General features: G+C 48.6%; 1 protein-coding gene across 1 annotated transcript in view; it reads left to right on the top strand.

Moving 5' to 3' along the window:
• The window catches only part of CNIH3 (cornichon family AMPA receptor auxiliary protein 3), a 90,250-nt gene that overhangs the window by 44,091 nt on the left and 32,515 nt on the right, over positions 1 to 13,644 (top strand). Inside the window, exon 3 of the mRNA XM_012644055.1 lies at positions 436 to 483. Within this exon, the coding sequence (XP_012499509.1) occupies positions 436 to 483 (48 nt within the window). The remainder of the gene's footprint in view (positions 1 to 435; positions 484 to 13,644) is intronic.

The following is a 13,644-nucleotide window of genomic DNA, read 5'->3' as shown; positions in this document are numbered from 1 at the left end:
TAATCTTTGTTTCTTCATGTCAGTAGTGTCCATGAGGGTGATCACATGGCAGAAATACTCTCTAGGGATTAGGGGGATGGGGGGGCAAAGCTACAACTAAAGGACATGGGGAGCACTAAAGGGAGGGAAGGGCATGCCTTTAACCCGCATTTGGGTGAGGTAAAGACACAAAGTGTAACTATAATGTTTGTACCCTCACAAAACCCTGGAATAATAAGAAAAAAAAAAAAAAGAGCAAATGACTGTAACAAGGTAGACGGAAGAAAGTCAGAAACTGTTGGAAAAAGCCACTGGGTGGGAGCATGCTAGCTGTGTGCCCAGGAGGGGTCTCTGGTGAGTTCTCCACCTCTACTGTGGCTGATTGTGGGGGCTTCTCATGTTATTTCAGCCAGAACCCCTAACCCCCCCTCCTTCCTTTCTTGTGCATCCTGACAGAGGGAACGGCTGAGGAACATCGAGCGCATCTGCTTCCTTCTGCGAAAGGTCAGTGTGGTGGCCTCATGGCAGAGAATGGAGGCTCACGTGGCGGTTGGTGGGCACACAGGAGAAGAGGCTGGTGGTGCCCAGTGTGGGCAAATGGTGGCAGGGAGGGGGAGGTGGGAGCAAGCCATCAGTTCTTTGGAAACTTTCAGAGACAAGAGGAGCTAATTAAAAGGGGTGGCCATCAATCAAAGTGTCAGCACGACACCGAAGGGCTCTCTGGTTGGAGTTAGAGGTTCTTTGTCTTCGCCCGATGATGGATGGCATCTCCGGCTGCTGTCGCCTCCTAGCCTTTGTTCCTGTCTGGTGCTGGGCTCGGAACGCTCCCTACTGACCTTGGGAAGTTTTTAACTGGATGCTGGGTTTCCTTTGAGCTTTCAACCTGTCACTCAGCTTTGCAATTCGATTGGCAAGATCATTGGGAGTGTTGGAAGGGTGGGAATAGGAGATGTTATGAAAGGGGGAGCCACGCCACTCAGAGGGTTGCTCTGAATGGATGGGCAGTTGGTCACGGCTTCCCCAAGCTCATTCAGGACGCACAGGCGTGCACATGCGGCTCCGGCCTGGTATTTAGTACAGCTGGGCGACATAGCTGGGGGCTCCCGTGGCAGACAGACTGATCTGTCTCTAGTCAAGAAAGTGCATGTTTTTTTGCAGCAAGATGTAGAGAACAGCAACTTGCAGGCAAAATAAGGGATGCCCCTAGCCTTGAGCCACAGGACACGCCTATCCTACGTACAGAGTGGATGGACTGCAGGCCACTCACTGGAAAGCTACCTGTCAGTCCAAAAGGCATTTTTAATCCTTACTGTGAATAGGACAGAAATCAAATGCTATGCCAACAGTGATACAAAGGGAAAACATTTTGCAAGCTTCTGAAGTTTTTTTCTGTATTTCAATAATGATACCTTCCACTGGGAGAGAGTTTAACCAAGAAGCTAGTTATTTTTCTAGTTAATTATTGTCTTCTAAGAAACTCAGTATGTTAGAATTCCATATCTTGTATGACACGGCAGGGAAGTATGCTCAGGTGAGATATTTATATGAAAATATTAGTGATCCCAGGAATAAAAAATGATCTAAAAATGTACCTATAATATGAATTCATGAATTTGTAAATTATTTTCCCAGATAATATCTTAGATACCCATAACCTGCTCAAACCAGCACTTCTATTAAAGTTTCTGGTTTGTCCTTTAAGACTGACACATAAGTGGCATAGAATGGATCAGGACAAAACCAGTTTGTCTTTCAAATGCCGAAAGGGTTTTTTCCACCATCCTGCATGTACCATCCTGTGTTGTCTGGCAGAGCGATGTTCTGTATCCAATGCATTTTAGCCTTGCTCGTCCTTATACTGTCTGACCATGGGCTCTGGCCAGACAGCAGGCAGTGGTGAAGGTCCTGCAGCCACCTCCTTATGACCCTAGGCCTTTCAAAGGTCAGAGCAAGGGTATGAAGGTAAGCATGCTATGCAAGCATTAGCATTACTGCTTGCAAATTTGCATATAGTTAACATAACTTTCTATAGACAGTAGACTGAGGCATTTTACTCCAGGAAACATTGTATTCCTGGTACCCTTTCTGCTTTTTGCCCTTTTATTTACCCATACTCCTCCCCACCACCCGCCACTGCCTCTGTGGCTTCTGGCAAGTTCCATGCAATTGCTGCTCATTGTCGAGGAAAATTCCAGGGAGAAAAGACAGACATCAGAGGACCTGAAACCTGGACTTCAAGACTTTAGGTGTTGTAACTGCGTGTGATCACACCTTCTACAGCTTCACAGTTTTCTAGCTCCCGTGGGGAGCTGACGGGGCAGCCTGCACCCCTTCACTAACAAGCCCTGTGTCTGCAGCTTTATTTCTTTGTGGAATCTTCCTTCTACTCCATTCCTCTTGCCATAAGCAAGTCTACTTTTAACATTTGCCTGTTAGTTTTTCTGTATTCCCTGAATACCTGAGATCATTTTCGGCAATGTCAACATGATTTCTTTCCAAATGTGATTTCAAATTGTAGGTGCTTCTGACTGGCCCTTGAGGTCTTGCTGTGGCTCACGTGTTCTTTAGCTTAATTTAGAAACCCTCTGTATTCTCACAGAGTCATTCAGGTACTGGGCATGCAGGCCTGTCTCCTCTCACTAGAAGGCCAATTCCAGGAGATCTTTGACTTTGTTCTGTTCACTGTCGTGACTGGAGACATAGAATGCAGAACAGTGTATAGCCCGTTGAAGGTGTCGAGTAAATATTTATTAAGTAAGTGAATGAATGAGTGCTGATTTTTTGGCACTTCTGTAATCAAAATCATTCTTGTTGGTAACACTGGGATAGGCAATAATCTTTGTTTCTTCATGTCAGTAGTGTCCATGACATAGCACAAAATTTGCATATTTTACTACATTTACTACTTATTTAAGATTTGTATTTTAAAGTCAAATTTAACTCTATATGGTATTCATTATTCACACGGAAGATCTCTAACCTACAGTTTTTCCCGTCCCATCTTTTCCTTCATGCTTATGCCCTCTGTCCTCTTGGGGTCTGTATCTTAACCTCCCTAGCACCGGCTCTCAGTCAATTCTGGGCCCTTCAGAATCAGAAGGTGGTGAAGTGTGCAAACTTGTGCTGCTTCCAGATCCCGCCTCTGTCCTTACTGTCATCTGTGTAACCCACGGTGTGTACCTCAGTGTGGCCGTAAAGTAGGGGTAATAATAAAAAGTATCGCACTTACAGAGTTATTGTGAAAATTAAATGAGATAATGTGTGTGGATCTGGCACATAAGTGCTCAATGCATGTTAAAGGTTATTATTATCCCTTAACTCTTACCTAAAACCCGTTAGAACATCCCTAAGCAAACACCTGGTGATGAGTCAGGCCGAGATAATCCTTGGCTGGTGGCAACTCCCCTTAGTGTCCCCTCCCGTTTTCTTAGGTGAGTGTCATTTGAGATTTGAGCAGTGTCACTCTTAGGTGAGTGTCATTTGAGATTTGAGCAGTGTCACAAGGTGGGCCAGCCTGGGCCTCTCCCCCTCTCCCCAACCCCCGGGGTTCTCTCACTTTGACTGGGCTTCTGAGTTCCGATTCCCAAGCCGTGAGCATGTGTTGGGTTTGTGGGGAGGTTAACAGGTCTAGTTAGTGTCACCACCTTCTGGGAACTGTACCTTCCAAGAAATTTCTTGGAACTGGCCTCCTAAACAGCCCAGAATGTGATGCATCTCAGCAGCTGATTGTTGTTAAACCACCTCCTCAGCTTTCTCAGGAGAAAGGAAGGGATTTTCAAAGTGGATCCATTTTTAGCTCAGTAATTATCAGAAAATGTGTTCTTTGGGTAATTGTCTGAATTGCAGGATGCTTGTGTTGACTTGTGCTCGTGATTCATGTTTTTGTGGCAAGAGCCACTTGCTTCCCCATGTGGCTCTCCCCACCGGAGCATGTCGTGGGCCCCATGGGGACACTATAAAGTACAGGTGTGGAGTGGGAAGCATGGCGGATGGCAGAGGTTGGTTTGATGGCCACTTGCAGGCACAGAAAGGGTTCTTGCGGGGAGGAGGCTGACGCCCATTGCATCTGCAAGTGTAGTGAGTGGTTTGAGGAAATGAGCATAAGTACGAGCCCAAGAGGTTGACACGAAAATAAAGAGAAACTTGCTCCATCAGCAGTGATTGTCACAGCTGGGGATTGGTTGTCCTGGGGGGGCTATGAAATGCTCACATTCCTTAGACCAAGTTAGACAAGCATTTGTCTGGGTAATTAGAGTTAGACTGAGCCTGCCCGAGGATGGGTGGAGACTTAGTTGCATAGTTTGGGATTCCCCTCTGGCTTGCCTATTCTGTGATTCTCCAGTGCATGTCCTGATGTCCCCAAGAGAATGTCCAGCCCCACCGAAGGCTTTTTGACATTTGTGGATATAGAAAGTTATGTGGATGGATAATTTTCCTTCTCCCATTGAGCATGCTCATTAGGACGTGGAGGAAGAGAGTGCTTATGGGGTTGGGAGTGGGTGGGGGTATTGAGTTCATTGGGGGGGCAGATGTTCCAGGTTTAATACTGGAAAGAATGCAGGGGTCATAAGACCACACCGGGTGGTCCCACTAATGGCTACCTATTATGCCTCTCCCTCTTTGAAGCTTCTCGGAGCCACACCTCTGTCTTAGGGAGGAGTCATGGTGTGGAGTGAAGCTGTGAGTAGCAGCTTGAATCCTTCGCAGAAATTCCTGATGTGGTTCTGAAAGCAGGGGTTGGAGGAGATGGAGAATGGATGTGACACTTTCAGTGAAAAGTCAGTTTTGTTAAACGAGAAGATCACATTATTATTCCCAATTCTTCACCTTCCTCTGTGTCCAGGACCAGCTACATAATTTGGAAGGCCCAGTGAAAAATGACAACATAAGGCTCCGTGTTAGAAACTGACAGCAGAGCGTTTAACCGAAGGTGGGGCCCTTCTCAGCCCAGGGCCCCGTGCAACTGCAGAGGTCACAGGCCCCTGAAGCCTGCTCTGCCTGGCATCCGTGCCCTTTGCAAGATGATTTTGCAGTTCCTCCTGCTAGAAGCAGAGTATTTCCCTTCCCCACTGAGGCTGGGCTCTGCCATGTGACGGGATTTGCCCACTGGAATGTGGGCAGGCGTATGAGTGCGGGAGGAGGCTGTAAGAGTCGTTGGGTGTTTCTGCTCTCCCTCCTGAAATTCTCCCACTGGAAAGGCTTACCCAGTGGTGCAGGGAGGACGAGAGGCATGGGGAGCCCACCTGAGCCCACCTGCAGCTCAGAGCCAGCCTGCTAGATCTGGTGACTGCCAGCCATCCTTAGATGCATGAGCACGTATAAATGATTGTTGTTTTATGGTACTGAATTTTGGAGTGATTTGTTGTGTAACATCATTATGGCCATAGCTAACTGATACCATAATCATGTGCCACTTTTATAAGGGGGAAGAAATCTTTCTTCTTAAAACCGATGTTACTTTTTGCCAGAGTTCAGCCATTTTCTGACTCTACAAATTTACAAAGAGATGGTTTCATGCTTTGTCTCAATTTCTATGGCCTAAGAGAGGGCCATACTACATGCATTTATATCCCAGAACCTACAGAAAGATCCACGCTGCTTTGGTGCACAGTATTTGTCGTGCGTTAACTCCTGGGAAGGCTGGTGATGATGGTGCTTCTCTCTCCTTACTGGCACTCCCCGCCGCAAGGGACTGACTTGATTGCAAGTCTTTTTAGCTGTTAATGCAGTTCTTCCTGCAGGGCTCTGGAGGTAATGGCATATTTTAATTGAGAGACATAATATAGTGGAAAGGGACACATAAACTCGGAGGCAATTGTGTGGAATGATTTAGAGAGACCATCCTTGATGCAGAGGAGTTTTCCAGATCAGAATTCTCTGTTGCTTGGGGGATTTCTAAAGTGTGACAGTAATAGTGGCTGCTTGTGCTTCTTGCATGACTACTATATGCTTCTTAAAGTATTAATTCTTTTAATTCCACAACCACCCTATGAAATAGTCACTATTAAAAGCCCCACTTAACAGATAAGGAAACTGAGGCTTAGAGAGGTTAAGTGCTTATTCCAGGGTCTCATATTTCTTAAGTGGTAGAGCTGCGATTTGAAGGCAAATCTATCTGACCAGAGTCTACATTTTTAATCACCACGTTATAGGGGAAATTGTTGGCTCTTATTGGAACACGCTGCTTAAGAACGAACACTGCAGCCCAAGGGCCCCTTTATTTTAAAGGGAAGACACAAATACCAAAAGCCACACAGGGCCTCAGGGACCCTAAGATATGCTTGGCTCACTGTTGATGGAGCCAAGTGGATTCTTTTAAGGCTCTTCTCTAATTCCATTTAACTTCTTGGTAGGGTAGTTCACCCCTGGAGGGAATATTTGAAGACAAGTAAAAATATCTTGGAAGAAAACTTGTAACTAGTTCAGAAACCGTGTCTCATGTATAATTTATTTTCAGACAGTTTCTGTGGCAAACTCCTTGTTAGTCAGAGGGGAAGATGGAAGATTTTCCTTGCTGCGTAAATGGTGGTGCTGTCAAGGGGTTGCTGAACCGGAGGCTGGAGGGGCTGGAGAAAGTGCCCTGTGCTCGCCTCACTCCTCCCCGAGGGCTGCAGCAGGCCAAGGAAAGAACGTTACAAGCAAATCCCTAACACGTGGGTGCTGGCCCTTCACCTGAAGCTGGGTAGCTGGTTGGCTCTGTCCTTGTTAGTGCCCTGATGACCAGGTATCAAACCAGCTTACGACGACCAGCTTTCATCTTTCTCATGAGTTCATGGGTCATTTGGTTGGTTCTGTTGATCTTGGCTGGGCTGGGGCGGAGGGGGTTCTTCTGGTCTCGTCTGGAGTCTGCATATATCTGGCAGGCAGCAGCCCCTTAGCTGATCTCAGTCGCCTCAGCTGGGGCGGTTAGCTCTGCTCCACGTCTCATCCTCCAGCGACTAGCCCAGGCCTGTTCCCACGGCCTCACAGGAGCGAGAGAAGAGGTGCATCTTGTCGGCTGACGCAAGTCATGAGGCCAAGCCCAGGGCCAGGGTGGGAGAGACTAGAAAGTCACAGGGCAAAGGGTGTGGCTATTCTTCAGTGAGGCTTTGCTGCCCTGACTGTGAAAATCCCATCCTATCGGAAGCAGCAAACATTAGAGTCTGCTGGTCTTTTATATTTGTCATTGGTGGAACGGGTGGTTTCTAATCATTTTGCGTATCAAAATCCCCTGTGGAGATTTTTCAGCATACATCTGCTTAAGAGCCACTTCCAGGAGTTCTGCTGCAGTAGTTCTTGGGCAGGTCCAGTCGTCCGTATTTTGAAAATGTCCAACGGGTGGCGGGGTGGAGAAGCACGCTGGGAAATATTGGGCGATGAGAATGTTGGTGGATGAGCTGGGATTCATACGCAGCTCCTGCGGTGGCTCCCGGGGTCTGGAGAATTGGGTCTGTGGAGGGAGAGGCAAAAGGAAGAAGAGCTTCCTCCCAGAGGAGTTGACAGTCAGGCAGACGTGGCCGGCTGCCGACTCCTTTGCAGACAGCCCATGATGAGGTGAGCCCTGGACTCGAGGAACACTTCCTCAGCTTGCTCTGTCCTGGCCGTGTGTGGAGAGAACATCCTCCTGGCCTGAGACGTGACAGAAGGTTGGTTTGGAGATAAATGTGGGGCAGGCACAACCAGCTCCACAAAGCATGGAAACCCAGCAGCTCTCATGGCAGTGGGGGGCCAAACCCTGAAGCCGGCAGTGACCTCAGGGCGCACCTCTGAGAGTGGTCCTCAAACCTGGCTGTGCCGCACATCACATCTGGATAGATTATTAAATGAACGGATTCCTCCCCACCCATGGTGGTTAATTTTATGTGTCAACTTGGCTAGGCCCTGATGTGTGGTCAAAGATTATTCTAGTTGTTTCTGTGCATGTGTTTTTTGGACAAGATTAACATTTAAATTGGTAGACTTTGAGTAAAGCAGATTGCTCTCCCCAATGTGGGTGGGCCTCATCCTATGGGAAAAAGACGGGCCTCCCATAGGCAAAAGGGAATTCCGCCAGCAGGCGGCCTTCAGATGGCAACTGCAACGTCAACTGCAGTGTCCGCTCTTCCCCAGGTCTCCAGCCTACAGCCCACGCCGCAGGTTTTGGACTCACCAAGTCCCTACAATTGCGTGAGCCTACTTCTTAAAATGAATCGCTCTCTCTCCCTCTGTCTCTCCATACACACCCCCCTGCACAAACACAGCCCCTGTTGGTTCTGTTTCTCTGGAGAGCCCTGGCTAATAGACCCCCCTCCATTCTGTAAGTTCAGGTTCGGTAGGTTTGCGGAGAGGCCTGGAACTGCTGTGAACTGAATCTTCACAGCAACCCTGTGAGTTGGGTGGAATTATCTGTTCACAGGTGTATATACTTTGTTCAAGGTCAGCTCGTTGGTCTGGTTCGAGTCCACATTCATTCTCCTCACCCCTTGCTGCTTCTGTTTGCTTACGTCCACGGGAGCCAGCTATTTTTCATGTTTTTACAGAGCTTCTTGCCCTGACCCTAGGAGCCAATCTCTGCAGGGTCAGAAAAGAGTATGATGATCACTCAGTCTCCCCTGTAGTCGCCACAGACTGCAGACCAGAAAAAAGGAGGCTGGTCCACTTCCTGCGCTCATTGGCAAAGCGGGTTCTCACAGCCGGACTTTCCAAGCCGTAAAGATTTATAGACTCTGGGCAGTTTCACTGTGAGAAGTCACCAAATCATTGACCGTTCTGACAGAAGCAATTTGGGTTTTTGTGATGTCCTTCTCCTCTGTTGAATGTAATGAGGAGCTCCGGCGCTGTGGGACGTGTGGGAGGCAGGACAGTGCACTGGGATATGGGTTCGCCCGTGAGTAAAGAGACCCGGCAGAGCTGTGGCTGGGACACGGCAAGCACACTCCGTCTGGGGGACCCTGTCTGGGCTGGCGGGGGCCTGGGCAGGACTCTGCCTCCCAAGGTCATCCAGAGACCCAGGTTCCTCCACCTTTGGAACTCTGTCGTTGTTAGAGCATATCCTTGTCCTCATGGTCCTCAAGGACATCACACCGTGACCTCCCTTCAAGGAGCAGGATGGAGGAGAGGAGGGGAAAGGGGCCATTTCCTTGAAGGACACGACTCAGGAGTGGCACACACCACTTCCTCTCAACTCCTGGGAAGATCTTAGGCAAACAGCCACATCTAGTCTTTCTTTTGGGGACCTGTGTGCTCAGTTAAAACTCAGGGATTTTTGTTCTCACTCACGAGTGGGAGCTGAGCAATGTGTATGCATGGTCGGACAGAGTGACTTGATGGATGTTGGACACTCGGAAGGGGGAGGAGGTGGGGGGCGTGCAATGTATGCTATTCAGGTGATGGGTACATGAAAGGCTAGACTTTTCCACTGTGCAATTCATCCATGTAACAGAAAACCACTTGTACCCTCTGAATCTATTTAAATAATAATAAAAAACCCTCAGGGATTTTATTCCAGAGAGAAGGGCATGGGGGACGGCTGCAGATCTCTATCTCAGGGAGGACCAGCCTCCCTGACGTCAGCAGAGAAGCCAGTGCAGGGCTCACAGCTGCTGATGTGCACCCGGAATGCCAAGGGCAGCAGAGTAAGGTGGGGGAGAAGTGACACAAGGTGTCACAGGTTGAGAGACAGTAGATGGTACCTGGAGGAGGCTGGGCATGGTAGGGGTTGGAGGGAGCTGAGAAGTCCCAGGTGTTGGCCTGGATGGAACCCAATGGGTACCAGTTTTAAAATTTACTGATTAATGCCACTGGAATTCATTTAGCACCTACCATGTACATAGTCCAGTACTAGGTGCTGAGGAAGGTTGTGTGTGTGTGTGTGTGTGTGTGTCCGTTGTGAAGGCATGCTCAGTCCAGCTAAACAAGATCTTGCATTTTCTCTGCATTCCTGCCCGGAAGTCCCTCATCAAAGTCCTGATCACACAAAACCTTATAGTACAGTTGCGTGTACAGATATCTTACACAGTTATATTCTTGCAGGCAGGGATCATGTCCTAATTTCTGTACCTGCTACATTGCCTGGTATGGGGTCTCATTCATGTTAATTAGCCAAATGGACTAGTGAACGTGAGGCTGGCACCCACATAGTGCCACGTACTGTCATTTTCATAATGCGTGAGGCAGAATTCTCACTGCCGAGCATGGGATTGAGGCACGTGGAGGAGACCAGAGAAAGGCCAGTGGCAGGTATGTGTGATGTGCTCGTCACGTCACAGCACCCTGTGTGCCCAGTGGGTGAACGCGGTAGCAGAGGTAGAGTGCAAGTTTTCAACCTTGGCTATACACTGGAATCACCTGGGGAGCTTGGAAAATGCTGTTGCCTCGGTCCCACCCGCAGAACTTCTGATTTCGTTGGCCTGGAGTAGCCTGGGCATGGGGTTTCCTAACAGCTGATTCTGATGTGCTGCCAGGCTTCAGTAAGGCAGGTGGGGAGGCATTCGCACCTTCTCTGTTCCCCAGGGCGTGCTTTGGCAAGCCATCATTTTCAAAATGGCGCCAGAGGAAAAGCACTAATTTGCCAGCCGGCGCCTAAGCTGACTGAAGGGAGACGGCCAGCCCAGCAGGGCGGCTCATTGCGCGTAACCCGAGAACAACTAGTTTTTCTTGGTGGGAACTTTGCTTCCGGATGCTCCCTTTTCCAAAATGTGCTGAGAAGTAAAAATTCTGTTTTTCAACCCCCAGAATGCTCACCTTTCCAGATACTCATTCTTGCCCTTTTCCAAGTTGCTGAAGAAGCAGGAAACGTTTCTGGGTCGCGTTTCTAGGCCACGAAATGGGCCAATATTACCAAACCCTAAGCACTTCTTATTCTCTGCAGTATTATACAGTCTCTCCAACTCCTACTGCCCTCCCTGAAGTTCAAACTGGCACCAGCCTGTATCTGGGCAGGGGCAACAGGGAGAGCCTGGGGGTGAGGACGAGAATTCGTGCAGGCTCCGGCTTGTGCTGCATTGACTCGCGTGCTCCTCATGTATCTTCTCCCCACAGACAAGCTGCAGGGCTGCGTTACCATGCCGGCTCCATTTGTAACTTATATGGGACTTGTTATTCTTCAAGCAATTTGGGGCATTGGTTCTCCTCCAGCACAGAGTTTCACTGGCTCTGATTCCTAAGCTGTCTCTATGGCACAGACAATTACACAACACATGGAGTTTTGTTTCATTAGGATAAGACCCGGCAATAGACAAGAAAATGCACTGAATAAGTTAAATGTGCTATACAAATGCAAAGTGCCATTATTATAAAGGGACAGAAAAACCACACTGTTCCCTTTCTGTATCTGCCAAGTGGTCAAAGCAATGATGAAATTCTGGAGGACAATGATCACCGATTATAGCACAGGGAGGTGGGCGGGGAACATGCAGCAAGACCAACTCTGCTATTGTGGCCTTCGAGTGGTGACGTCACTGCTGTTACCACTCAGTGTATCAGTATAAGGTAGCGCCAGTGCCACTGGTGTCCCAGTGAGAACTGAAAAAAGGAGCCACTTAGGCAGATTCCTGCTGTCAGGGCATATATGGTTCAAATTACATCAGCAGGATGTACTGATGAAATGACAAGCAATGTATCTTCTCGGAGGATCAGTGCCATCCTCTGCATGCGCTGGACTTTAATATGTGCCATTGTGGTCCTTCAGATGTTTCTGATAGTGGCGACGTCAACTGCTAACGGAAACCAAGAGTGATGGACATTGGGCTATTTTGAGTTATTGGTGACATATTTGAAGCACAAATAATCTGGGCTTTAAAAGGAAGATGGTGTGGGAGGGGAAATCGGAAAATATAATATTAATAATTTGTCAAATGTTTGCTTTCCTCTGCAGGCTAGAAAGTTAGTGAGGGCGCTGACTTTGTATCTTGTTCACAGCTCAGGACTTTGCCGAGAAAACAGCACACAGGCAGTAATGCTTTGCTGACAGAATGAGTGAATGAATGAATGAGTGGAACAAACTCTGCAGTGACTGGGTGGCTGCTGGGTGCTTTAGCCACAATGTCTCACTCATTCTCACCACACTGTGGTGAGGCAGAGATGGGCAGGGTTGTTCCCTTGCCCAGGTCACTCAGTAAGTGCAGGGTGTGGGTTCAAATCTCCTTCTGATCCCAAACCCCTGCCCTCCTCTTCCCTGGACACCTCTGCACCACCGAGACTTTCAGAGCACACCTGGGCTCCATCCCTGACATGCCAGCACCTACCCGTCCATGTGACCCACTGTAAGCCTCGTGTGCACCGTCCCTTCTCGACTGATTCTCACCCTCCAAGTCAAAAACAGGCCGAGGTTTTGACCAAAGGCAATTTCAACAGACCATTGGGACACTGATGGTTCTGGAGAAAGAGCCTTCAGAGGACGCCGTGCTCCCTTGTGCTGGCCCCCTGGGGAGCCGTAGTGGTGAGCCGGGACTGGCGTAACAGCCTTGATCGGGAGTTAGGGTTACGGTACCACAGCTGGGCGGCTGAAACCACAGAAATTTATTTTCTCACAGTTCTGGAGGCTAGAAGTACGAGTTCAAGGTGTCAGCAGAGCTGGTTTCTCCAAGGCCTCTTTCCTTGGCCTTTGGTTGGCCGTCTTCTCTCTGCGTCTTCACACGGTCTCCCTCTGTGTGTATTTGTGTTCTGACCTCCTCTTCTTACAAGGATGCCAGTCATATGGGATTAGGGCCCACCCTAATGACCTCGTTTAACCCTAATTTCCTCTTTAAAGATCTTATCTCCAAATACCATCACATTTTGAGGTACCGAGGGTTGGGACTTCAACTTATGGATTTGAGGGTGGGGCATGTTTCAGCCTGTAACAGGATCTGTGCACGAGAGGAGAGGTTTCATGGAAACAACATCTCCTTGGTTAGGAGAAATGATTGACTTACCCTTGAATTCTGTTCCTTGGTGAATAGCAACTAGAGTGAATAGTGAGCCCCTGGGTTTTGATTTTTCTAGCATTTTCCGATTATCACAGGTGTAATTCAGAGAAAGCAAGGGCAAAAGTTGGATCCTCTTTCAGTTGGGTTTTATCGTGTTTGTCAGAATAAAAAGCAAACTTGATAAAGCGTGTAAAGTCTCCCCCCATCATTCTCCAGGGGAGATGGCCCAACAGACGGTCCTCAGCCCCACCCCCTCATGCTGCCACACCCCCTGCAGGCAGCAGGGCGCAGAGCCATTGCCCGAGCCTAGGCTTGGTGCACTTTGGACAAAACACAGGTCATCCATCATTCTAATTAGCTCTGGTTTTTGTCTCCCCAACAGGCCCAGGGTCAGGGCCACATACATCTGTGACATGAGATTCTGCAGAAGTGCCAGTTACTGAGTGGGGCTGAAGTTACATAATTATTGTAACTATTTTTGTTTATAGGACATCCCTTCCCAGGAGATCCCAAGCACTTCACTTCCCAGAAGCTGTTACTTAGTAGCAGGACAGCATGACCCATTGTGGGGTTGAAGGAAGTAACAAAGAACACAGACCACCCACCTGTAGCGCTGTGCAGGCTGCACAGATGAAGTTGTTAGGTGCACAGGTCTCAGGGGAGGCCGCCCTGGGGCATCGCTGTGCTCCGCAGAGAGTGGAAGGGGGCCTGGGCTCTTCGTCTGTGCCGAGGGAAGTGAGGTTAGCCAAGAGTTAGGTTCTCAGTGGCTGTCTCAGTCCATTTGTGCTGCTGTAACAAA

The sequence above is a fragment of the Propithecus coquereli genome, unplaced genomic scaffold (genome assembly GCF_000956105.1).
Source record: "Propithecus coquereli isolate 6110/MARCELLA unplaced genomic scaffold, Pcoq_1.0 Scaffold205, whole genome shotgun sequence".
Lineage (NCBI taxonomy): Eukaryota > Metazoa > Chordata > Mammalia > Primates > Indriidae > Propithecus > Propithecus coquereli.
This window is presented reverse-complemented; position numbering and strand designations above follow the sequence as displayed.